Source organism: Monodelphis domestica, chromosome 1, assembly GCF_027887165.1.
Source record: "Monodelphis domestica isolate mMonDom1 chromosome 1, mMonDom1.pri, whole genome shotgun sequence".
NCBI classification, from domain to species: Eukaryota; Metazoa; Chordata; class Mammalia; order Didelphimorphia; family Didelphidae; genus Monodelphis; species Monodelphis domestica.
The window spans coordinates 724,818,750-724,844,247 of NC_077227.1; the positions used below are offsets into that span (position 1 = coordinate 724,818,750).

Sequence of the window (25,498 nt, forward strand, 5' to 3'; positions counted from 1 at the left end):
TGGGTCTAAAAAAGGACCGGAACTGGGGTGGGAGGTTGGGGTCTAGAATCAGAAGAGTCTGTTTAGTCAAGAACTGACCAACACGTAGGAAGCTCCTGCTCTCTGCCCTAAAGCAGTAGAACTAAAGGAGCTACGTAGCTCCTGCCTCTTGTCCGAGGATGAATAACGGAATATCACTGCTTACTTCTTTTGAAATAAAATTCCCAAAGGCCTCATTGCCTCCCACAACACACTAGGCCAGGGGGTTGAGCTTGCAGCAGAATCAGACTAAAGTGTAAACGCCCAGAGAACACTGCACTCGGAGAGGCTCCGGGGATCAGGGCCCCCTTCCGAGCTTCCCTGGAGCCTCATCAGGCAGCCCCGTTGTGTGGAAGCCCCCAAGGCAGCGCCGTGTGGGGCTGAGGCTCAGATTTAGGCACCAGTCTCATGTAAGTGCTCCCCATCAACCTGCCACACGCAGGAGGGCAGAGACACACATACATTCAGCTCCCATGATTCAGCTGAGGTCCGTACCCCTGCGCCAATCATCACAGCCTCTGTGTATGGGCCAGACTAGAGTTCCATCTGCCCCACCTCACAGGGATGCAGGCAGACCCACGGATGGCCAACCCAACTGGCTAACGGACAAGCCAGGGTCCTAGTCTGGACATAAGATGAACGAGAGGCCTGGAGATGGTTAGTCCTGGGTTTACATGTGGCTTCAAATCCTTTCTAGCTGGGTGATCCCCCCCTGCCTAGCCCCAGAGGAGGGGAGGAGAGGATTTAAAAATAAGTGAAGAGCATAGCACAGTGGCAGGAGCATTAGCATAGAAGACATGGGTTCAAATCCCGCTTTGGAGACTTACTCACATAGTCTTGAGCAGCCACTCTGCCTGCTCCGAGCCTCAGTCTCGGACTATATTCTAAGAGACAGAGGGAGTAGAGGGGGAACCGCCGGTGTACACAAGCCAGCTAAGGCAGCATGCCCCCAGTTAGGTCAGACACAAATGCCAAACATGGGGTAAATGACCCCTAAGCGCCAGTGTGAGAAGAACCACTTTCCCCAAAACAAAACGCTTCCTGCCCAGCCTGCCCTGGAGCCCCATCTCTCAGAGATGGAGGGGCAAGCTTTGAACACCAGCGTGCCCCAGGATCCTCCTTACCAGGCCTCCCGGGTCCTGCCCCCTCGGAGGAGGAGAAGGGCGATATAGTTCATGGGGCCGGAGGGCCACTCTGGTACCACCTTGACCCCGTCTTCATTTTCATAAGTGTATTTAATATCGGCAGCACAGTCGGCAAATGCTTCCTGGACCTGAGAACAAGTGGTCATCAGCATAACTGCCACATGGGCTTTGCACTCACTGCTAGAGGCATTCTGGGAAGGCAGTATCCTCACTGTACAGAGGGAGAAACTGAGGCAGGGAATGAGGAAGCAAGGCTCTCGATTCCTCTGCCTTCACATGTGGACACAAAGGATCACCCTGACCTCGGGGAGTGAAGGGCCTCTTCCATTGTCCTACCTCTGGGGGCTGCTTCTCTCTGGCCATCAGCTCTAGGATCTCCTCCCTCACATTATTCCATTTACTCAGACCGAATTCTTTGCAATCTTGGAATAAGACACAAGTAGAAATAAATGAAAGTGTGGCCAGAGTGATCGCCTCCACCGTCAAAGCAGATTTGCTGGCCAAATCCCACCACTTCTAGGTTTTTTGGGTGAGAGAGGACACCAAAGTAGCAAGTTCGGTTTGACAATTCTCTCCACCTTCCCCCCCCAAGTTCCCAGAAAAAAGGGAGAGGGTGTTGGAAATGGAAGAAGCTAAATATCTGCCACTTCCCCTTGCTCCTAGAGGAAACAAGGAACACATGCTGCGACCCTGGCATTTGGCAGAAAGCTTCTGGACAAAGCACCCACCTGCCCTGGCTGCCCTGAGATCAGCCTTGAGAGCTGAGACACTGGCCTCATACAGTAAGATGACCAGATACAGGTGATGACAATAATAGGAATACTATTAATGAAAATAATTACATCTAGTACTTATTATGGGCTCAGCACAGTGCTAAAAGCTTTACATGTTAAATAATTTGATCCTTACAACGACCCTAGGAAGGGGGAGTAGTTAGTATGATTCTCATTTTGCAGTTGAGGAAACCGAGGCAGGTGGAGGCCAAGATGGAATTAGAATTGGGGTTAGTGTCCAAGGTCATATTTGAACTTCACCTTAAGGCCTGGAGCTTTCCATTGCACTAAGGAGCTGCCATATTACTTTGCCAAATTTGTGGGGGATGGTTAGGGAATATGCTAAGATTTTGGCACTGTAAGAGCCTTGTCTAATCTAACCTCATCACTTTAAAGGAGGAGACTGAAGCCCAGAGGCATTCAATAGCTTATCTAAGAAACCCTGCCAATGGCTGGAGAACTCTGGGGAAGGTAGGGAGTCCGAGCGGCGACTGCTCACCCTTCCAGATCTCGGGGATCATCTCTAATCGGTTCCCCACATCCAGGGCCTGGAGAAGATCCAGAATGAGGTAGGAGTGGGGAAAGCAGACCTGGAAAAGAAGAACATGCCTTCACATTCCAAGAGATCAGGTGCTCAGACACAAAGGCATCTTCAAACGACGACAAGAGACAAAGCTTCTTACAGAAGGGATCAGCGCCTTGTACCACTTCAGAGTGACATCAATTTGCTCCATGAGGCACAATAAGCCGAAGAACTTCTGACTGCAGGAAGACAACAAGCTTTGTCAAGACTAAACACATTTCTCTAGGCCTTGGAGCCATTCAACCAGACACAAACTCAGGGTCCCAGCTCCGATCACAGGCAATCAAAGCTGCCAGGAAGCAAGCACTTCTTCTGGGACAACTGTGTGTGGCACGTGCTGGGCTCACTGAATCTGGGACTAGTCTAGCTGTTCTCGCCATTAAGGTAGGCCCCCCAGCATCTCAAAGAGGAGGCGGCCCCAGAAGCCCTGGTGCTATCTGGGAATACTTTCTCCAACAGCCCCAGGAAGTGGGTCCAAATATCGTCTGCACAAAGGAAGACCTTAAGGGATGGGGGAATCCACCAATTCCTAAGGTGGCTGATTTCACACTTTTAGACCCGCAGTTCAGCCTCTTTCTGACCCAACATCTACATGATGGATGGCCTCTGATCCCTCCACGAGTCCAGCTACGTGAAGCATTTTGATTTTTCTATGACACGCCCACACTTTAGACAGGCTCTGGCATGTCCAAAGCTTTCCTTCAATAAAACACTAGAGCCAGACAAACTCTAGGGGAACTCTAACCAATGATCTCCTCCTCCCATGTCAGGTTTTTTGCTATTTTGGGATACAACACCCACACCCCCTTGCTACACCTCTAATCATCTTGCATTTGATGCCCCCCATTTTCTGGGTTCTTGGTGGGGAGAACAGTCTGTGCCTCCAACCTGTCTAGTCACGCAGGCCCAGAAGCAAATGCACAAATAACGAAAACAGTCAATGCTCCTGTATGTTTCTCCCAACTTACTAATAGAAGACACTCTGAAAGGGATCCCCGATCAGCTTCCAATTGTCACCTGACCTTAAAAGGCCATGGACTTGGTAGGCGAGGTCAAGATCTTTCAGCATGAAGCACTATAGAGGAGGGAAGGGGAATAAATGAGTGCGAGCTACAGGGAAATCGCCTCCTCACTGGCTGGGAATGGGGACAGACCCACATGGCTGCACGTGAAGCCCAGGGAGCCTCAATCTCAGAATAACTAACCTTTACTGCTGAGGGGTTTGGAGGTCACCATCTCCCTGCTGAAGCCAGGCTAGACCTGAGCTTTTCCAGATGGGACACAACTGGTCTCACACCAGAATCAAGGCCTGCCCAGCCAGGATAATCTGCCACTCTGACCTTCAGAATTTGAAACTCAATCAAGTTTGGAAGAAAGAGGGGCAGCTAAGTGCTTCAACGGATAGAGTCAAGCCTGGAGGTGAAATCTGGTCTCTGACACTTTCAATTGTGACCCTGGGCAAGTTACTTACCCCCATTGCCTACCCCCCCTGCCTTAAGATGGATGGTTTAAAAAAAAAGCAAAGTATGGAAGAAAGGACAGCAATGGAATGGGAAACAAAGGGTAGGAAAGGTGCAAAGCACAGTGGAAGCTAGTTTTGAGTCTGATTTAGAGATGGAGAAGTGTCTCCTTGAAAACAGGAAAGTAGCAAGAAATATACTTACCACCTTCATAGCTGATAGAAAAAACTTGTCTGAAAAGAAACACAAAGGTTGTATTAACACCTAGTTAGCAGAGATGAAACAGCTTCAAATTTTTTTTTTTAAGTTTTAAGTTTTCTTTGACAAAAAGACATAAAGGAATCTAGTGAAAAGCATGATCTGTAGTCCATATTAATCAGTTTATTAAAGTAACAGTGCCCTGGTGATCACGGATCTCAGACAAAGCAAAAATAGCCATAATTAAAAGAGATGAGGGAAATGTGATTTAAATCTAAAGTAATATAATCTTAAAGCAAATTTCTCTGATAAAGGCCTCATTTTCTCAAATATATGGGAAAGGGGTAAACTTATACCATTTCCTCAATAGATTAAATTGTCAAAGGATATGAACATGAAGTTTTCAAAAGAAGAAATCAAAACAGATGAAAAAAGGCCCTAAATCACATCTGATTAGAGAAGAGCAAATTAACATAACACTGAGGTACTACTTCATACTTATCAGAAATAACAAATGTTGGAGGAGATGAGGGAAAATAGAAACATTAATAAACTTGGTGTGGTGAACTGGTACAACTACTCTGGAGAACAATTGGAAACTATATACCAAGAACTATAAAACTGCATATCCTACCCTTTAATTCAGCAACACCACTACCAAGTCTGTACTCTAAAGAGATCAAAGAAGGATTCATTTGTACCAAAATATTTATAGCAGCTCTTTTTATGCTGGCAAAAATTTGGAAAAACTGAGGGCATGCTCATTAACTGAAGAAGGGTCAAATAAGTTGTGGCACATGACTATCGTGCTGTAAGAAAGAATGAGCAGGAAAAACTGTTTCAGAAAAAAACTGGGAATATTTAAACGAATTGTATCAAAGAGAAGTGAGCAGAACTGGGTGATCATTGTGCACAGTAACAGCAATGTTGTAATGATGATAAATGGTGAAAGACTTAGCTAGCTACTCTTGAGACAATTCCAGTGGACTCAGGATGAAAAAATGCTCTCCACCTCCAGAGAGAGAGAACTGATGAATTCTTGAGTGCAAAGTGAAGTATAATTTTCTTGCCTTTAAAAAGAATGATTTTTGATGATGTAGCTAATATGGAAACATCTTACACAATTTCACATATGTAACCGATACACTGCTTGCCTTCTCAGTGTGTATGGGAGGAATGAGAGGATGAGAATCTGGAACTCAATTTAAAAAGAAAATACGACAAATAAACAATACCTATAATAAGAAAATCCCATCCCAATGGAATTTGCTCAAGTGAAATGTTCCAGGAGTGTCTTCACAAACATTGTTAGCTTGGTGGGGTGGAATCACAAATCTCCCAAAGGTCTTTAAGTATTGATGAAAAGGCCATTTGACACATTCAGGGTACTCACCATCATCCAGGTCCTGTACATATAGTTTCTTCCCTTTGAGCTCGTTCAAGATGTCAGTCATCTGACCAGGGAAGATTTTACCAGATGGGCCTGCAGAACAAGTGAACAAGAACATCTTTGAAGGACTTTGGTTTGTCTCTCCAACCTTGAGGAACCAATTAAAACGGGAAACATTTCTACTTCTTTCTTTCATCTTAAAGAATTATGGATTTAATAAACATAAAAAAGTAATTTTAACATAAAGAAAAACATAAAGGAAACTGTATATACTTGTTATGTAGCATTGCCTTTCCCCCTTCTACATAGAAGTATTTTGGGGTTTAACTAAAATGTCACATGGTAATTGCAACAGTGTCCTCCTTGTCTGTGCCCCCTCGTGAAGTTCTTTCTGTTGTCCTGGGTATTTTAATAATTAATATTTCTTTTTTTATTAAAAATAATGACTATTCTCCTTTAATCCTCAAAAAAAAAAGAAAAACCATTCCTTGTAACAAATATAATAAAAAATTCGAATCCCATCTGATTAAATCTGCTTTATTCTGTACTATTTCTAGTCTCTTATCTCCTGGCTACAAGGTAGGACTCACAATTCACTATGTTGGTTTCCTTGAGTTGTAACCATGCTGAATAGTTCTTAAGATTAATCCCATTTTTCTTGACAATATTGTCAAGGAATTGTCATTATATAAATTATTCTCCTGGATGTGCTCACTTCCTTACTCTAGCCATTCATACATCTTTCCCAAGTTTCTCTGAATCTATCCCTTTCATTTCTTATACTGCAACCAAATTCTATTAATATGCCACAATTGTAACTGTGCCAATTGACAGGAACCCACTTAGTCTTTCATTGTTGCGAATTTGATGGCCACAATTGCTTTCCTTTATCATTTCTATTTGGAACATTTTTTCATATGATTGTTAATAACCTGACTTCCTTCTTTTGAAATTGCATGTTTATATCCTTTGACCATTTGGTCTACTGAGCAATGATTCTTATATATTAAAATTATTTCTCTATAAACTCTTATACATCAAAAGTTTATCTGAGAAACTTACTGCAGACTTTCTCCCCCTTCTAACTTCCCTCTTTTTTAAAAAACCTGTACCTTCCACCCAAGAATCAATACTATTTTTAGTTCTGATGAGTTTAATTAGTTATCTAGCATAATTAGAACTAGAGATCAATACCAGAGAAAAGAATTATTTCCTCGTCCCCTTCTAAAGCACAGCCAGAGAAAAATCATGGTAGTAACCTTAAGGAAGATTTTCATTGGCTGACTACCTGTTAGTTATTTCGGTTAAAGTTAACTATGAAAAGTTGGAAGAACATCTGTGAACATTTTTGGGATTTTTTAGAGTTTTTTCTCAGAGAGAGAAAGAGAAAAACTCCCAGTAGAGGGCTGTTTGCTCTCACTGAAACATCATGAGGTCTGACCCCCTGCTGGGAAGAGTCAGAGGAGGCTAGTGATTTCTGTCACATCTAGAGAATTAGTTGAGACACCTTGTGAATTTTCATAAATAATTTAAGGAGGTTAATAATATTTGAAGTTTATGTATTAGAATAAATTTAGATAGACAGAATTGGGTCTTAGGTAGATAGTTGAGAATAGTTTAAAGGGGGTTCACCTTTGGTGAATAAGAAGCAAATCTGCAAGGATTTAGACTGGGAGGTTATACTTAGAAATCTTAGAATTAGGATAAAAGTTTTCCGACTTTATTCATACCTCCTTTATCCTGTCCCTGTCTATACTCATAGTTGGATTAAACTGTGTCCAGCAAATTCATTAACCGTTTAAAACTAGGTTGCCCTAACATCTCAAGCCTATCTTGATAAGGATCAATCAGCTATAAATTTAAAACCCAAACTAGATCAATATTACCAATAACAGGCCCAAGGCAGAAGAGTGGTAAGGGCTAGGCAATGGGGGTTAAGTGACTTGCTCAGGGTCACACAGCCAGAAAGTATCTAAGGCTAGATTTGAACCTAGGCCTGGCTCTCACCTGTTTCCTTTCTAACTGCAATGACCTTTGTCTAGAAACTTTTCCATTCTACTGGATAAAAACTATCATCTATGTCTCATTTGGTCAAGAATGATAAAAAAAATGATGCCTGTCCATCTGGTTTCAGGAATCTCATCTGGTATACTGACCACGTTTTTCCTTTTTTACCCTATACCAGCAGGAACATACAGCTTTGTATTCATGTTGAGATCTGGTATTGCTAGGCCTCCTTCCCACTTTTTTTTTTTTTATGATTTCCCATCAGATTCTAGGTCTTTTTGTTCATATACATTTTTTTCTTCTTCAGGTTCTACAAAGTAATCCTTTGGTACTCTGATTGGAAGGGTACTGAAGTGAGTATAATGGAGGACTATTTTCATCAAATTGGCACAAGGCCTGACAATGAGCACTTAATCCCTCTCCAACATTTTGGATCTATCTCTAATGCTATAGTATTTCGTAGTTACATTCATGTATTTTAGATATTCTGTAATTATGACGAATGGAATTTCTTTTTCTATCTCCTTCCTGCTTGGTTTTGTTAGTAATGTACAATAAGCTACTTTTTTTGTGGGTTATATGATCCTATTTTACTGGTTATTGTTTCAATTAATTTTTAGTTTACTCTCTAGTGTTCTTTAAGTAAACTTTCATCTGTGACAAGGGTATCCCCTTCTGTTTCTTCTTTGCCTTGCTTATCCTCTCAATTTCTCTTCCTTGTCTTATTGCTATAGCAAGCATTTCTAGAACTGTATCAAATGATATTCATGACGGTGGCCAGCTTGTTTGTACCCTGATCTTTCTGTAAGGACCATGAGCAATACTCTAACTTATAGCTTAACACTCCATATAGTCTAGTACTACTCTGGGCAGCATACAACAAGACCAGCAGGAATTAACCCTCTCCAGAAGCACCTAAATCACAAAATATCATTCTATGGAACTCAAAGTGAAAATCTATGCAGTAAAAGCTATTTTAGATGAAGTTTAAAATGATAATTCATTTGCAAGTATAGTCATGAACTATTTACATCTTTTGGCTGATCTCATCACTGACCTCTAAGGAGGTCAAAGACAGGAATAAAGGTTAGACTCTGTCTGTCTGTCATCTACTCACTCTAAACTTGAACTAGAAGATGGAAAAAGTGGATCAAATGATGGCCAACAGTCTGACATTCATACACGGCTCCAGAAGTAACCACACCCTCAGAAGCCCATCGTGTGTGCTTGATTACTGTTTGCATGCATGCCATTTTTTAAAGCAAAGGTCCTACAGAGATAATATAAAGTCATACATACCGGCTTTGTAAAATATCTCAAGAACATAGTGGTACGTTGCAAGTGAAGGTTCTTAAAATCGCCAGGAAGGGAATAAAACAAAGAATAAAGATTAAGTTGCAATAGCTTACATTTATAGAACACTTTACATTTTACAAGATGTTCTCACAGCCATTGGTGGTCACATGACTTGCTCTCAGCCATATAGCATAGCAAGTAAAAGAGAGAGAGACTCTCTTGGCTTCCAGCCTATCATTCTTTCCCCAATACTCACTGCCTCCTAGTCACAAAGCCAAGGCTGTATTAGCATGTACACAGCATAAAGTTGGACACAGGTAAATCTTAATTGTCAAAATAAATATGTACTAACAATTATAGAAAGAGACCTATTTCCTGGTCTTTTAAATTAAATCGGGGGAAGGAGCTCTGGTCAATAGGAATATTCTGACTGCAATCTAAAGCTATTAAAAGGGTCAAAATTAACGAGTCGTTCTGCACACAACACAATACTCTGATATCTTAACATCTTCCTGAGTAGTAAAGTGTGACAGACGATATTCAGAATGATCACAGGTAATAATTAGAGGCAAAGTTCACTGGTCCATCCTATGGCTGCTTCTCTTCGGACATGAATGCTTGGCTGACACACTCTCTAGGTCAGTTCCATGCCCAAAGAGCTTTAAGCATGATGACAAAGTCAGAATCTCTTCTGGCCAAAGTGACTAAGGAAGGATTGAATCACCAGAGCATTTTAAATGAGAACTCATCAGGGATTTCTAATGTACCCAAGAGACCTCTGTACCTGTTTATTCTAGCTCCTGAAATACCTACAGACACAATGGGAAGGGAAGGTGGGCCCTGGGAGACTGACACTTGGGCATTTCTATTCCAGACTTGACTTATGATTTCACTGGTATAAAGAGCCCCTGATGAAGAACGGCAATAAACAATGCAGACCCCAGTCTGCTCTAAAGCTTTAGATTTTTTTTTAAAAAAAAAACCCTTACCTTCCATCTTGGAGTCAATACTGGGTATTAGTTCCAAGGCAGAAGAGCGGTCAGGGCTAGGCAATGGGGGTTAAGTGACTTGCCCAAGATCACACAGCTAGGAAGTATCTGAGGCCAGATTTGAACCCAGGACCTCCCATCTCCAGGCCTGGCTCTCAATCCACTGAGCCACCCAGCTGCCCCCTAAAGCTTTAGACTCCTGATGGAGCAGCAAAGACGTTGAGGAGGGAAATATCAGAAGCAAGTCTTCCAGATTCTTGAGCTACCACATCATGCTGCCTCATATATATACAATACACTCTAACTTATAGCTTAACACTCCACACAGTCTAGTACTACTCTGGGCAGTATACAACAAGACCAGCAGGAATTAACCCTCTTCAGAGGCACTTAAATCACAAAATATTATTCTATGGAACTCAAAGAGAAAATCTCTCCTGTAAAAGCTATTTTAGATGAAGGTTTAAAATGATAATTCATATGCAAGTATAGTCATGAACTATTTACATCTTTTGGCTGATGATCTCATCACTGGGCATATACCCTAAGGAGGTCAAAGACAGGAATAAAGGTTAGTCTTTCTGTCTTTCATCTATTCACACACATACACTTATATATACACCTATACACTTATAACCCTTACCTTCCACCTTAGAATCAATATTATGCATTGCTTCTAAGGCAGAAGAGCAATAAGGGTTAGGAAATGGGGGTGATGGTGGTGGTGGTGAAGTGACTTCCTCAGGGTCACATAGTCAGGAAGTATCTGAGGCCACATTTGAACAGGATCTTCTGGCTTTCAATCCACTGAGCCACCTACCTGCCCCATAACATTTCTTAATTGTGGCAAGTCAAAACCAAAAATGAATATACAGGACAGGATGTAAAACCAGAACTGGCTATCCAGGTCCATTCTATGTCCTAAACCGGATCCTCCCTTACCTATCTTGAGGGCTTTCATTTCACACAGGGTCTGTAAGGCAGGAATTTTCCCAAAGGCACCCATTTTCCTAAGGGTTCGAAGAATGGCATTAAATGTGTGAAGATTTGGTTTCACCTTTTGTTCAATCATCTGTTTCAACAAATCCTAGTGGAATAAAGATAAAAAAATTCTTTCAATGAAATAGTGCAGTTCTAGGTTCAAGTATATATATCTGGAGGGGGGATGGCCCTGGGGGAATGATTCTATGATCCCTGAAGCCATATTTATCTCCTTTTATTAAAACTAGATTTTGGTTAGTCCAGGAATGATTTACTTTTTTTGGCATTCTCTTTTCACCTATCCCAAAATTTGTCAGCTAAGTGACCATCTCCCAAACTTGGCCTTCTATTTGTCACCAGAATTTGGCAAGAAGCTGTAGCCAAACTCAAGAATCCTCTATAGGCTGTTTTCTGCCTGGACTGCCCACTATGCAGGAAATACCAGCCATAAAGTCTCCACACAGCATCCCTACAAGAAAGGGAAATATGAGTAGGCTCTTTTTCTATTTCTATAATGTCCAGGTTGGTACATGTTCAATCATTCAGTGTCAGTGAGAGGAAAACTTACTCAGGATTTTTGAATTACAGAACAACCTTGTCACCATCTTGTTCTCCTCATTTACAATGGAATTCATTATTACAATTTTAAAAATGGAAATGGTTATTTTCAGGTCAGCTACAGTTTCTCATATAATAAGCTGCTAGAAGATAAAACAACTTTACCAATATAAGATTCCATCTTTCTTCATGTCTCTCTCTCACTGAGGCCGATGCTTCAATCAGTACATTGAACGTATGAACATCAGCTGCAAAGGTAGGAAGAAAAAACCATTTGGGAATAAGGATAAAAGGGGTATGGGGGGGGGGGGGTCGTGGCGGCGATGGAGGAAGAAACAAAGTGTTTTGAGAACACCATACTAGGCTAATGGCCACATGTCAATTAAAAGGAAGAGGTCAAGCCTCAGATACTCCTGCCCCAAGAGAAGAGGAGGCCACCCAGGGACTGAGCTAAGATCTAGTGGCTCAAACAGGCAGCCTAGCAAACATTTCTGTCATATGCCTAGAACATTCCAGGTTCTGTGCCCTTGCTAGAAACCCAAGGACACAGCCCCATTCACAGTTCCCAAAGCACTCACCACGGAGCCGGTTGTTCAGTAAATCTGTGTACATGCTAAATGCCTTCTCGCAGGCTTGATACTAGAACAGGCAGAGAAAGGGAAGCCCAGTAAACAGGAGAGAATGTACCAAGGGAGAGGAGAACAAGGAGATGCCCCAGGGCCCAGAGCCTACCTTGACCATTCCTCGGATCATTGTGCAATAGGAATGTGCATTTTTCTCTGGCATTAGATTGAAAATTCTTTCTGCATTATTGTTTTCTCTAGATTAAAGAGGAAATGGCACATCAAGAGGCTGCAAACAACAGCAGAAAAAACAAATCCAGGACAGCCTACTCTCGAGCTGCCTCTGGGGCACCTTCAACAGTCCTTAATGATTCATGCCTGAGACCTCATGTTAGGCCCTCGGTGGGCAATGTTTCAGGTGTGCCACAGGTCTCAACTCAACATGAAGTTCTCCAAGGGAAGCGGCATGGTACAGAAGAAAAGGTGCTGGACTTGGATTCTGGCTCTGATGCAGACCAACTACATGACTAGGGAGCCTCTCCTGTACTGCAGTTTTCTCATCAGATGGGGATGAAGCTACTTACATCAACCTTCCCACAACAGCTGCTGGGGGAGTGGGGGTGGAGTGTGCTCTGGAACTCTGGTCCCCAGTGCATTCTGACTAGTCTGAGGGCAGGAGGGTGACCAATGGGAAGGAGCCTTGGTCTGCACCCTCAAGTTCCTTCTCTCCATGTATATGGGTGGGTGGCACTGACCAGTACCAATGAAGCTTCTCTTAGTCAACACACAAGCTCAGGTCCAGGCGGACACTACTGTCCTCTGGTTCTGAGTGGAGACTGTACAGTGCATACGGCCAGTACTGAACAATGCATGTGCATGGTTAAGACCAAGGCACAGAAAACTCTCCCAGAGAAAGGGAGGGGCTTCAGAAAAGCTAGTGGTGTTGCTGTCCTGGACAAGTAATAAAGACACAGTAGGAGTGGAATCTCCCACAAAGAGAAAAAAAGGGAAAATGTGCTCTAGTCAGAACACTCATGTGTTTGGAGATGAGCACCTGTCATGGACCAGGTGGCCTCCCAAATGCATTCTGAAGGCCCTTTTAGAAATCTGCAGGGTACCTCTTGGTAGAGCTCCTCTGAGCCCTCAGTCCCCCACACTTTGCCACATCCTGAGACTCCCCCCATCCCCAAACATAACTGCTAGAGGCCACACACCTACCTCCAGGTAATCTGAGGCTGTGCTGCTGCTTTCCGTCTCGACCCCTTCTTTTTCAGCTTTTCTTCTGCCTCCTCCTGAAATGATCCCCCAAAGAACCCTATAGGTTACAGCCTAAATTGAAAGTGAGGAGCCCAGGCCTGGGGTGGAAGGACTGTGTACACTAGCCCCATACAAGACCAGTGCTGAGTTTTGAACCTCCTCTCCTGTCAGGACTCTAAAACATCCATGTTTCCTTCCCTAGAATTTGTGAGGAAAACCCAAATGATGTCATCCTCTCTCCTCCATGAATAAGCTTCCTCCGCTGTCCTTCCTGAACATATGATCATCCTAAAAGGATCCCCACAGCTAACACACTGGATAACATTTGGGGATAAACAGGACATGACAGGCCCCCAACCACCAGCAGTCTAGCAAGGAGAAAAAGAAATGGAAAGCAGGAGAGGAAGAGCAAAGGGAAAAACCCTCCCACTTCAGCAGGCTGGCTACCCAGGAAGCTGCCATGGCCAAGACACCCTGGGCTTTGGGCAAGGCTACCTGGAGGAGGATGGGCCCAAGTTGGGGCAAGCTCTTGCTTATGAGGTAGAAGCCAGGAAAAGGTGTGCCCAGAAGATGGAGCAGGGAGGTCTGAGCTGAGAACAATTAGGCTTGGCCAAAGGGAAAGAACTAACACATGCGGAATGAGCAGAAAAGAGCCAGACTGAATCAGTTTTCTGCACCCCAAAGTACCTGCCCGTAGAGTCTGTATCCTGATTGAACCTTATATCAACATACCAAACAATCTAAATGTTGTTACTCCCAAAAGAAAATATAAAAAATGTATCTTATAACCAAAGACCAAACATAAATTCTCTTCTTTTCTCAGTTATGCCACAGGTTGTTTTCAGGAGCTGAGGGAAGGGACAAGGTCCTTGAGGAGAGGAGGCTGGCAGAGAAAGGCACTGCTACTGCCTACTGCATGGGTACTTGAGACCAGTGTGTCTGGGCACTGTTTTTTCTTTTCTCTTTTTTAAACCCTTACCTTCTGGCTTGGAATCAATTCTGTATTTTGGTTCCGAGGCAGAAGAATAGTAAGAGTTAGGTAATGGGTGTTAAGTGACTTGCCCAGCTTGGAACCCAGGATCTCCCACTTCTCAGGTGCTCTATTCAATGAGCCATGTAGTTGCCCTGGGCATTCATTGTCTTTTAACATCACTCCAAAGATACCTACTTACCCTCAGTATAGGAGTCACATAAGTTGTATCACCAACATAAGTAAGCAGCAATCCACATTCTATGCCTCAAACCTGCCTTTCAGTGCCAACCTGGTATCCATGTCTTTGAAGTCTGACTGCCAAAGCTCTTCACTGAAAGCTCCTTCCCATATCTATCTGCCATCAGTAAGTACCTCTACTTCTCCCAGGGGTCCCAAATTCAAAATCACGCTAGCTTTATCACTTATTTCAACTTCTCATTTAGCTCAGGTCCCCATTTCAGTGTAGTGTCAGGAAAAAAATAAGAAAGACAAAACTAAATTTGTATTTAAACGTCTGCAAGTTATAGCTTCAAAGAAATCAAAAGAGTCTCCCTAGCTGAGACAAAATTCTTGGAAGAAGGAGGTGTATTTTGTGTTGTTCAGTTCAGTTTTTTTTTTTTTTTTTAGGGGGAGGAGGAAAAAATTGAAGAAGACCTTTTTGGGGATCCTATCACGATAGCACTGGAACTGACATTGAATCTGCACAGGCAGGGAAGCCTCCTCTTTCAGAGTGATCAGCAGAAGATGGTCAAAAGCCAACCTGTTCAGGAGTATAAAGCCTATAAATAGCACTAGGACATCTAAAAAATTCTCAATTGCTCAAAGCAGCAACGTAAAGCAGAGGAAATGGTGCTTTTTTCTGGTAACAAAGTGTCTCAAAATTCTTAGTACAGATTCAAACCATAATCACTTAAAGTGGCAAGAAGACTTTTGGGACACCCTGTAGAAAGAGGCTGAAGTAGACTGAGGAAAGTGACCTAAGGCTATGGGACAAATTAGCCAGAGAGATGAAATCAGGACTTGGCTCTTCTCAATGCACTTTGCTTCACAAACTCAGATTCCTAATGAAGCTTTTCCCAAGTCAGCAAAATCCAGCCTAAGGCCACTGGGAAAGCCTTATTCCCCCCCTATGGCTGAGGTCAATGCCCATGCAGAGCAGGGAATAACTTCTGCTCCAAAACTTTTAAACAATTTTCAAATCCTAAAGCAAATCTAGCAGTTGCACTCTCACAATCTCTAAGTGCAATTTCACAGCCTTGGAAAATCTTGTTTCATAGTAATTCTGAGGTTTCCGCTTCTATTTCCTCATAGATTTTATTGTTCTATATAAGAATGCAATTGATTTTTGAGGAATCAAAGATGATCTTTCTTTTACCAAAGCTGTCTGTTGTCTCCATTAGTTTCTTTAGTGACTTTGGTTTTCCAAAGAAGCTGTCAGGTGAGCAACAAACAGGGCTTTCCATGTCTGCTCCGCCTTTACATCTCTCTCTTAGTGCTAACAGTAAAGGAGTGGGGGTGGGGGGGGGGAGGGGGCGGCGCGTGTGCAACATCTTCTTTTTTCAACCCTCACTTTCTATCTTAATAACAACTCAAAAGACAGAAGCACAAGAACCAGGCAAACTGAGTTAAGTGACTTGCCCAGCTAAGATGTGTTTTGAAGCCAGGACCTCCCAAATCCAGGCCAGGTGCTCCATCCACTGAGCCACCTAGCTTTCCCTCCCTGTCTTATTTCTGTATTTACTGAGAACATTTCTGAGGTTTCCCAAAATCTATCCCAAACCACAATGTACTGATCTTTACCAATTCTTCTGATCCATCAATTTGACGAGGTTGGTCTTCTCTAGGGGGCTCTTGGTCACCATAGTAACACAACAGATCTAAGAGGCTGTTTGTTGTCTCCAAAGATACAGAAGTCCCTACAAGCAAACAAAAGAGGCCATGAAAGTTGAAAGGACCTGAGTGCTCTGCTGCCAACCTGCCTACCAGTGCTTCTACCAGTATAAGGGCCCTGTAAGGTCTGGAAAACATCTTCCTTGCAATAGGCTAGGGAAGCTGCTATGGCAACCCCATTCTTCAGAGAAGTCCTAGACAAAGTCACTCATCCAAGGTCACTCAAAATGGCCTGTCCCAGAGCAAGGATCTGTGCATGGGACTTTTCTGACTCCATTTGCTCCAATTCAACCCAGTTATTAAGCACTAAGAACGGGGATGTAGAAAACATTCCCTGCAAAGACAGCAAAAAAGCAGGAATGAAGCCAGAAGTATACTTTCAGACCTCAAAATGGGTTACAAAGCAGATGTCACCTACACTATCCTGCCCTTGTCTAATTCAAGAGCTGTTTTGAGGATCAAATGAGATGGTATCTATAAAGTGATGCCCCCAAACCATAATGATTATTATTGACAACAACTAGAAAAGCAGCCAGGGCTAGGTAAGTAATTCAAAACTGAACAAAAGAGAAGGGCAAGAGTACAGGCCATTTGGATGATATAAATTGAAAGGTAAGATCAAATCAAGGAAGCCAGGACAATAATAGAAACCACTGACTTTGCATCACCCATCTCTGTAAAGGCACCCAAGATATACAGGGAGTTACTATGTAAGACCAAGAGCTAATCTCCAATGGATGAGCAGACAATGGATATGAACAAACAGTTCTTACAAAGAAAAACAAAGAAATGGTAACCATGCAAAAGACTGCTCTAATCCACTAATAAGAGAAATGCAAACCAAAACAATTAAGACTAAGAAAGTGAATACAATAATTTACCACCTTGATCCAGAGATCCCACAGCTGGCAGAAAGGCATTCAAAGAAAATCAATCACCCAAACAACCAACACACATTTATTATGGTTTCTTAAGCACCCAGCCTTGAGTATGAAAATATAAAGAATGAACAATGGCTATTCTCCAGGAGCTTTGACTCCAATGGTGAGTGAGTGGGGGTGGGGGTCAAAAAGTACCTGTATATACAAAATAAATTCAAGAATGGAGGGCACCAGGATTCAGGGAAACAGGAAAGATGTTTTTGAAGGAAGAGGGAGGTTAAGAGTCAGTGGGGAAGAGGGCAACACTGGGAGGGCTAGTTTGATGAGAACACAAGGGGAAGGTGAGAAGGTCTGAAGCAGGGAGAGAAGGCAACTGATGAGAGAGAGATGTTGTAGGGAGAGAGAGAACCAACAGGGGTTGGCATGTGAGGGAGAGAGAGAACCAACAGGGGTTGGCATGTAATTAGCTATGGGGATGGATTAAGAGAGGGATGAATCAGAAAGGACCCTGAGGTTAAGAACTCAATGTATGGAAGTATGGCAGTGCCCACAATAGAAACATTATTAAGAGGAGGGGGGGGGGGACAGGAAGGTGATAAATTCTATTTTGGATGAAGGAACCTAACTTTAGAGTCAGAAAGCCACTGAATGGCATGTAAGGATCCCTGTGGCTACACAATAACTTAGAAAGCCACATCTTAACGCTTGTTTTACTGTATTTTTAATTTATTTTTGTTCATTATTTCTCTATTACATGTTCATCTGGTTCTAGTTGCAATAGGAGTGTGGGGGCTGTTGGATGGGTTTAACACCTCTGATTCAGTTCTACCTTTTCCTTTAAAAAATGCAGAATGGAGGGACAGAGAAGTTCAGTGACTGCCCAACACAACAAGTGGAGTTGAGATCCTATGTAAAATCTATGAGGCGAGGCCCAACAGCCAGCTGGCAAGTGGGACAGGAGCTCAGGAGAATGAGGAAAGCCTTGGGGAGGCATGGATTTGGGAGTTATCTGCAGAGATGACAAATCTGTCTGATGGACAGGTACAGATATGAAGGACATGATCTGGTAGCTAAATATATTGGGGAGAGGTCAGGAAGGAGAGGAATTAGAAGAAAAATGTCTCCAAAGCCTAAAGCCTGGGGACTTGAAGCAGGATGGTACCAAGACACCCAAAGGGCAGTTAAAACAAAACAACAGGTTCCCTTTTCTGAGTTTCAATTTCCATATCTTTAAAATATCAGGGGCTCTCTAAGATTTTCTCTGACTTCAAAACCCAAGATCTATGACAGAGATAGAATCATCTGATGTCCACAGTAAGGAATTCTTTGAGATATCAGGGGCAAGTCTGATTACTCTTATTTTACAAATGAAGAAACTAAGGCTCAGCCAGTGCTAAGTGACCTGTCTAGAGGTAAAACACTAAAAAAAGATAAAACGAGAACTAGAAGAACCCAGGTCTATACAACAAATGGTCCAGGACCTATGGCAGTCTGGAGGTAAAAGATCACTGCCACAATAAGAAAACTGAGAGCTGATTACAGGTGATCTGCCCAGGGTCACACACCTGGGAAGTATCAAAAGTCACATTTGAACCCAGGACTCCCCTCTCCAGGTCTGACTCCCTTTGCTGAATCCTACCCCCTGTCCCATATCAGGCATCAAGCTAAATTCTGGGGGTACAAAGAAAAGCAAAGTCAAGTCTATGCCCTGGGAGATCACAGGAGAAATCTGAGACATCTCCAGATAACTGTCAGAGAACACAAAAGCAGCAGGTGGGCAAAGTGTTAGAAGTGGAGAGCTGGCCTATTCCCCAGGAGCTGAGGTTACCTGCTTGAAGGAGATGGTCAAACATGTCCACAGAGGCTCTGACTCTGCGAAGCTGGATGCGCTCCTGAAGGGCAGCTTCGCTTTTGTCTTCAATCTGAGGCTCCACATACTCGGGCATCAGACACTAAAACAGGCCAGATGTTAGGGTGAAGAGAACTGCCAGTCAGACTACAGGGAGGCAAATTTCCAACAACCGTCAGCATCCCCCTGCTCTCCTCCATAGGACAAGCATTTCGGAAAAGGGCTTTAGGCCCATGTGTTTCTTAAAATCTTACTGAAAGTAACCCCAAAAGGTATTTGCTAGTTACTGACTACCCCATGTCACCTCTTGTTTTTTCTTAACACAAAGGAGGAGGAAAAAGATGTTTAAGGGCAAAGGAATCTATCTTCTGCTCCCCTTGCTATCAAACTTGGCACAAAGCTTATAGAAGATTTCTCATTAATGGCTGGGTGAATGTGGATTGCCTCAAGGAAAATCTAAATATAAACTTATCTGGTGTTAGAGATGAGCAACTTTCACTTACTGGTATATGAGGTGCAGCTATGTCCTTCTCAAAAAATTTGGGATATGTGTTAATAACATATCTTGCGGCATTCTTTCCAGAATCCTTTGCCAATAAAAACATACGCTGTAAAAAAGAGGGCAGTTTTAGTCATTAGCAAGTATTCATTTTTATTTAGATTCAAAGGGTAAAGAGGAAAAATTAATTGTACATTTCAATATCTTTTCCTTATCATTTATTATAATAAAGAAAAACAGATTAAAACACAGTCACTATGACTGTAATGCAGAATGAAGACATTTGAACCAAGTATATTTTTTCTTATAAGCAAAATTCTTATCTCACCCAAAGTTTCAATGAAGTATCTGTACATGGGATTTAAAATCAGGGCATATTGTTTTATTCAAATTTTAACCTTTCTTAAGTCAAGGTAAAATTTTAAAACTTATCCAGAAAAACAATAAAAAACTTAGAAGGCAAATATCTATAGTTGAGATAAAAAGCCCAGTTTGGCCATATTGGGGAAAATCCACTTGGTCTCTTTCTCCACCCCTACTTCTATCTTTCACATCTTTTTTTTTTTTAAACCCTTACCTTCCGTCTTGGAGTCAATACTGTGTATTGGCTCCAAGGCAGAAGAGTGGTAAGGGCTAGGCAATGGGGGTCAAGTGACTTGCCCAGGGTCACACAGCTAGGAAGTGGCTGAGGCCGGATTTGAACCTAGGACCTCCCGTCTCTAGGCCTGGTTCTCAATCCACTGAGCTACCCAGCTGCCCCCCTATCTTTCACATCTTTACACTTAAATACCAACTGTTCTGTAAACCTTAAAATTTCTTAGACTTATAAATGTTGGAAATTTCACCATTGGGAAATTTCATACTTGGGAAAATTTCTTACTGATAGTCTATTGGAATGTGAACCCCATTGGCATGGGAGGTTCCTCCTCCTCCCTTCTTAAGATTACTTTAGGACAGAAACCTTTTGCTGAACAATGGAAAGGGCTTTGACCTATGCTTAAGCACAGAACAGGAATTTCTTTGAGTCATGATTGATTTTAGAATTGATACAATAGAGATACTTGGAATGACAGAATCAGGTCTTGGAAAATACAATTTCCACCCCACTCAGTCCTAACAGGATTTAGGAAGGGCTGCAGCATAGATCAAAATTTAATTATTTGAGAATATGACCTCCAACAGACATGTGCAAAGCCACAGACCTCTGGGCGGTCCTGGGTTAAGCTAGAGCCACCATTGGCACAGGGAAAATGATGGACAGTGATTGGTAGATGTGAGAACTGAGGGGAGGGAACTTGGATGGTTTCCTTAAAGATAGAGGGGTCTGAGGACTGGGGGGTGGTTGGAGAGTTTTGGCTCTGAGTGGTTGGAGAGGTGCTCTGAGAAGCTTGCTCTGAAGGAAGCTGGAGGTGGAGGCCTCTGAGACTGTTTCTCCATTTTGGTCACGTGAGTAATAGGGACTGATCTCCTTTCTTTGCCCCAGCTATCTAAGGGCTTGGGCCCTTTGGCCCAGCCTAAACAGAAGGGGGTATTTAAGCCCTATTCCCTTCTCTCCCCTTTCTCTCTCTATCTCTAATTCCTTTCTTCCTCCTGTCTGTAATTAAACTCTATAAAAGGTTGACGGCTGACTTGAGTTTTCATTTAGGAATTACATAGCTGAATTCCTTGGCGATCTTAAATTAATATATATCAGTCTTTTAAAAGTGATTTCCTTGTCACAGTTCCCAGAGCAATCACAATCTATGACTTTACTAGTCAGTATCTGTATGTTTGGATAAAGCTGGGTGACAAGCCACATTCCACAGAGTGGGTGCTCCTCTGTGGACTGGGGTTATAAGAAGGTTATATGAACACACTCACGGCTTCTGAAGATGAGATTGGAGTGAGGAAAGGATCATCTTGAAATGTGTAATGGGCAGCTGTGGGATCCTAGGGAGAAGACAGATTAAGTTTCTTTAGTTTCATTGTTCTGGTGATGGTCAAGAATGACCCCAAGGGAGGTTCTGAAATGTTTACTACTCTGCTGTAAAGGTGAAGACTTGAGATTCAAAGTGGAAATTTCCAGGGAGGAGTCAGTGAGTATGGCCTGAAATTTGGCAAGCAGGGTTTTGTTTTTTTTTTTTGTTTTCTCAATGGGTAGGAAAGAAATAGAATTCGGAACTGGAAATTAAAAAAAAAAAAAGAAAAAGAAAAAGAAAAAGAAAAAAGGGAATGTGCTATAATCAGAAAATCAATACTCAATACCTGGAGTTTGATCAAATTATAATTTGTGATTTGTAGTAAAAATATAGACCCAGGCAAGAGCCTGTATATAGAAACAGATTAAATCTATAGTCCCAGGATAGTAAGTGAATTATATTCTGAAGTGCTACCATATCAATCATAAGCAAATTATTATGTTAGTGTTAGGTATATAAATCTATTTCATAAGATAGTTTACTCACCTAAGAGGTTATAGAGACCAGGAGTTTATCCTAAGGCCACAGAAGACAAGAAGGGCCTGGGGGTTGGGGATTTCTTGGAAAGAAGGGGTTTTGGGGACAGACATGAAACTATAAAATTGTGTGTATTTTGTAATTCACGGTCTCAGGTTTCAAACTAGAGAACCTGCTGATCTCTGGCTCTGTGATTTTTTTACTCACGATAAAGCCAGATCTTTGTTCAGGAGAGTTTCCCAGTCTCTCTTCTTTCAGTGGACAACTATGCCTTTTCTGTGGCAAAAATGGCTCTCCCCCTTCAGGACCACTAGGGGCCCAACACTTCTTGTGCAGGTCCAAGCCTTAAGCTCATCAAAGATCAGAATAAGAAAAAGCAGTTCAGGTACTTACTAGCTTTGTCACTAAAATGTGGATAATGATAATTGAATAATCTACTTCATAATTTGCTGAAGGGAAGAAGGTGCTTTAGAAATAGAGATGATTCTGTTTCTATTACAAGTGAGAATTCTGATATAGAATGAGTATGTGGAAATAAGCTCATGTGATGAAAGTTTCAAGACACCAAATGCATCATTGGAAGGCCTAGATGAGATATCCAAAAAAACCCACTACTTACCCTCTGGAAGGTAGAGGCAAGAGCTTGAAGAACTGCAACATTATCCCTAAAAATGAGAATTTTAATGTGAAAAAAGTCTTGCACATTCACCAAGTGACTGGTGGGGAAGGGGGGTAAGAAGAGGGAGGAAGGGGTTTGGCCTCAGGCCTGCCCCAATCTGTTGGCAGAAGTGTGAGCCATCTAAGTCCACTCTGAACTGTAGCCACATCTCATTTGGTAGTGGTATAGGGCAGAGAACCCAATAAGTGAAAACATAATGGGAAAGTTGCCAAAAGTAATCATAGGAAATCCAAAAATAATTTCTATGGGAAAACAAGGGGGAATGGAGGAATAGAACCCAGAGTCAGGAAGAATGGAGTTTTAAATCCTGTCTCAGACATTTTCTCAGCTATGCAGCCCTAGTCAAACCACATATCCTCTTTTGTGTCTCAGTTACCTCATCAGTAAAATGAACACAAGAATACCACTGGCTTTACATTATTATTAATATTGGATAAGGTTGTAAAATACACATGTAGAGTGGTGGATGACCACCTCCTTCCCTTTCCAAGATGGCACAGGGCAGAGCAGAATGAATGGCATACTAGGCAATTTCCAGCCAAAAATCACCCCAAAATTTCCTTTAAAAACAAAATATCTTTTGATCAACAATGCATGTGAATATACCCATATTCAGAGAACAGAGGGAAAAAAGAATTACTTTTGAAACTGTGAATCTATTTGTACAGTTTTAAAGTATATATTAAAATGCTAGTCCCAACACCTCCTTGCTTACCTTCTAAAGCTGACTGTTCCCATGTAAGTTTTTGGTTTTGCTTCTCTGTGTTGTGACCTTTTACCTCCCCACCAAAAACTTTTGTAACAAACAAGTTCAAGACAAGCAAAATAAATCTGTATATACTAGCTATAACTGTACATGTCATCTGGCAGATTCAATAAGCCTCCAAAATCTCCACAGAAGCTCCCTTTTCTAATGCAAATTCAGCACTGTTTCTGCTATGTAAGTCTTAGAAGACTTGTGAAAGCACTGAGTTTGGTGACTCAAGAGTACACAGTAAGTGTTTAATAAATGCCTATTGTAAGAATAAACAAAAATCAAAATCAGTAGGTTGGCTTTTCTCACCCTTAATGCACAATCCTTACAGCTGCCATTCACTTCCCATGGTTGTTATGCTCTACCTGCTGGTTTACTGTTCATGGAGCTCATCTCCTTAGCACTAATGGCAATGGCTAAGACAAAGTGTTCAATTGTTGCCTTTTAGAGAAACTAGCCCTTGTCTTTGATGTGGAATCTGACATTCTCCTGAGGCTGAGTTTATCCTACTACCAAATGTGCCCCAGTCACTTTATATTCAGAAAAACACTAGGCCAATGAATGGCAGGATTAGCACTAGAAGTTAATTCTTCTTACTCTTTGAGTGATGTTCTTGCCAAAGAACAACAAATATTACACAAATGCGGATGCTATACTGATTCCACAGATTTTGCAATTTCTTCCAAATTAAGAGTGATCACTATTTTGAAAACATACCATCTTACATCAACTGGAAAGGACTAAAACCATCACCAGCAAAGCAAGTCTCCAAAACATCCACAAAGGACACATGTCAGAGGGCAGATCAAGCATGCCATCTTCTACTATTTCCTTAACGAGCATTTTATTGTATGTGTGATATGTGTCTTCTGTCATGGCACAAGCAATATATATGGAAATAGGCATTGCATGAAAGCACTGGAATAACCTGTATCATTTTACTGACCACTTGCAGGATTGGGGGGAGGGAAGGAGGAAGAAAACTTGAATCACAAAATGTTAGAAAACAATCGTCAAAAATAATCTCTATGTATAACTTAAAAAAAAAAGTACCATCACTTACCAAATTTTTCTTTTTGGAATGATTACTTCTTCAGAACCTTAAAGAACAAAATAAAACCCAATAATTTAGTTTTTCTCAATAAAATTGCAAAAATGAATAGTTAATTCTCCCACAAAATAACTAATTACTATTCCAAAATGCCTACAAACCAAAATTATGCTATCAGCACAGTGAAGGTACTTTACCTGGAGAATCAGCTCCTGCTGCTTCTGGGAGGGATGCACTTCCAGAATAAACCCTGCAGAGAAAACAAAAGACTACCATGTTCATCCCTTTAGTACTGTGCTCAACTATGCCAAAGATGGCAAATTGAATTTATGTATTAAATTTCTGACCTCCTAGAATATTAGTATTGGAAAAGATCTCGGTCAAATCTCTAATCCAATACTCTGAAGCCCAGAAGAAGAGTTCCTTCTCTTAGATGATAGAGCTAACTAGTGGCAGAATCAGGAACAGAACTCTAGTCTTTTAACCTTTTTTGTTAAACCAGGTTAGTATCTATCCCACTAACTTTGGTTTAATGTGTTGTTTTGTGCTGTATTCACAGAATCTCCAAGTTATTAGTGTAATTTAAAGAATGGGAACAGAAATCTTGCTATTCAAAATTTGGAAAGGTGATCTTATTAGACCGACTTGCAAACCAACTGCAAAACCAAAAAAAGAATTTTTAAATATCTTTAACAGCAGTGATTTAATCAGTGGGTGAAAAAAATTACAAATTTACTTTTTGATGTGAATAAGATGTGACAAAAGCATGACTTATTTAAACCTCAGATTTAAAGCCAGAATATAACTCAGGCCATTTAATAATTGCTAGAATTTTAAAGTTTCCAGGTTGGTCCTAAAAAAACTAAAAAGAAAATGAATTTGTTAGTCCATACCTAGAAATAAACTAGCTTCTCAGAATATTTTAAAACTGGGTTTACTTATACAGACTTCTGCATATATTATTTCATTTAATCTTCGCAGTAACACTGTAAAGTAGGAATTATTACTGTTGTTATTATTTCTTTGTAGATGAGGCAATTGAGGCTGGGAGAAATTAAGGGAATTGCCTAGTCACATAGATTTGCCCTGAAGTCTTCCTGTCTCCCAAAGTCCAGCATTCTATCTACTCTACTCTCTGGATGCCTATATATCTGGTTTAAATGCCTTCATTTTACAGATTAGGAAACAGAGGTCTTCAGAGATTAAGTAACTTGCCCCCAGGCCCCACAGGTGGTAACAAAGAGGCAGGATCTGAACCAGGATCTTACT

General features: G+C 41.7%; 1 protein-coding gene and 1 non-coding gene across 5 annotated transcripts in view; both read right to left on the bottom strand.

The window, feature by feature from the left end:
* PTCD3 (pentatricopeptide repeat domain 3) overlaps nucleotides 1–25,498 on the bottom strand; it is a 28,814-nt gene that overhangs the window by 1,408 nt on the left and 1,908 nt on the right. For 2 of the 4 annotated variants that reach the window (XM_007477734.2, XM_056813289.1), the window contains exons 2-21: nucleotides 24,427–24,479; nucleotides 24,242–24,278; nucleotides 22,365–22,410; nucleotides 21,171–21,239; nucleotides 19,315–19,419; nucleotides 18,791–18,914; nucleotides 15,992–16,107; nucleotides 13,180–13,250; nucleotides 12,131–12,218; nucleotides 11,977–12,037; nucleotides 11,564–11,646; nucleotides 10,802–10,946; nucleotides 8,874–8,924; nucleotides 5,571–5,660; nucleotides 4,184–4,212; nucleotides 3,488–3,594; nucleotides 2,620–2,698; nucleotides 2,436–2,526; nucleotides 1,500–1,585; nucleotides 1,143–1,291 (exon numbers count right to left, since the gene is read on the bottom strand). In XM_007477734.2, the coding sequence (XP_007477796.1) occupies nucleotides 1,143–1,291; nucleotides 1,500–1,585; nucleotides 2,436–2,526; nucleotides 2,620–2,698; nucleotides 3,488–3,594; nucleotides 4,184–4,212; nucleotides 5,571–5,660; nucleotides 8,874–8,924; nucleotides 10,802–10,946; nucleotides 11,564–11,646; nucleotides 11,977–12,037; nucleotides 12,131–12,218; nucleotides 13,180–13,250; nucleotides 15,992–16,107; nucleotides 18,791–18,914; nucleotides 19,315–19,419; nucleotides 21,171–21,239; nucleotides 22,365–22,410; nucleotides 24,242–24,278; nucleotides 24,427–24,479 (1,680 nt within the window). Of the gene's footprint in view, nucleotides 1–1,142; nucleotides 1,292–1,499; nucleotides 1,586–2,435; nucleotides 2,527–2,619; nucleotides 2,699–3,487; nucleotides 3,595–4,183; nucleotides 4,213–5,570; nucleotides 5,661–8,873; nucleotides 8,925–10,801; nucleotides 10,947–11,563; nucleotides 11,647–11,976; nucleotides 12,038–12,130; nucleotides 12,219–13,179; nucleotides 13,254–15,991; nucleotides 16,108–18,790; nucleotides 18,915–19,314; nucleotides 19,420–21,170; nucleotides 21,240–22,364; nucleotides 22,411–24,241; nucleotides 24,279–24,426; nucleotides 24,480–25,498 lie in introns of all 4 variants that reach the window. The other 2 variants (XM_001379468.4, XM_016428135.2) reach the window with 1 other exon arrangement.
* Nucleotides 401–537, bottom strand: LOC130456767 (small nucleolar RNA SNORD94). The gene has a single exon (XR_008915809.1). It is a non-coding gene; the product is annotated as a small nucleolar RNA SNORD94 (small nucleolar RNA).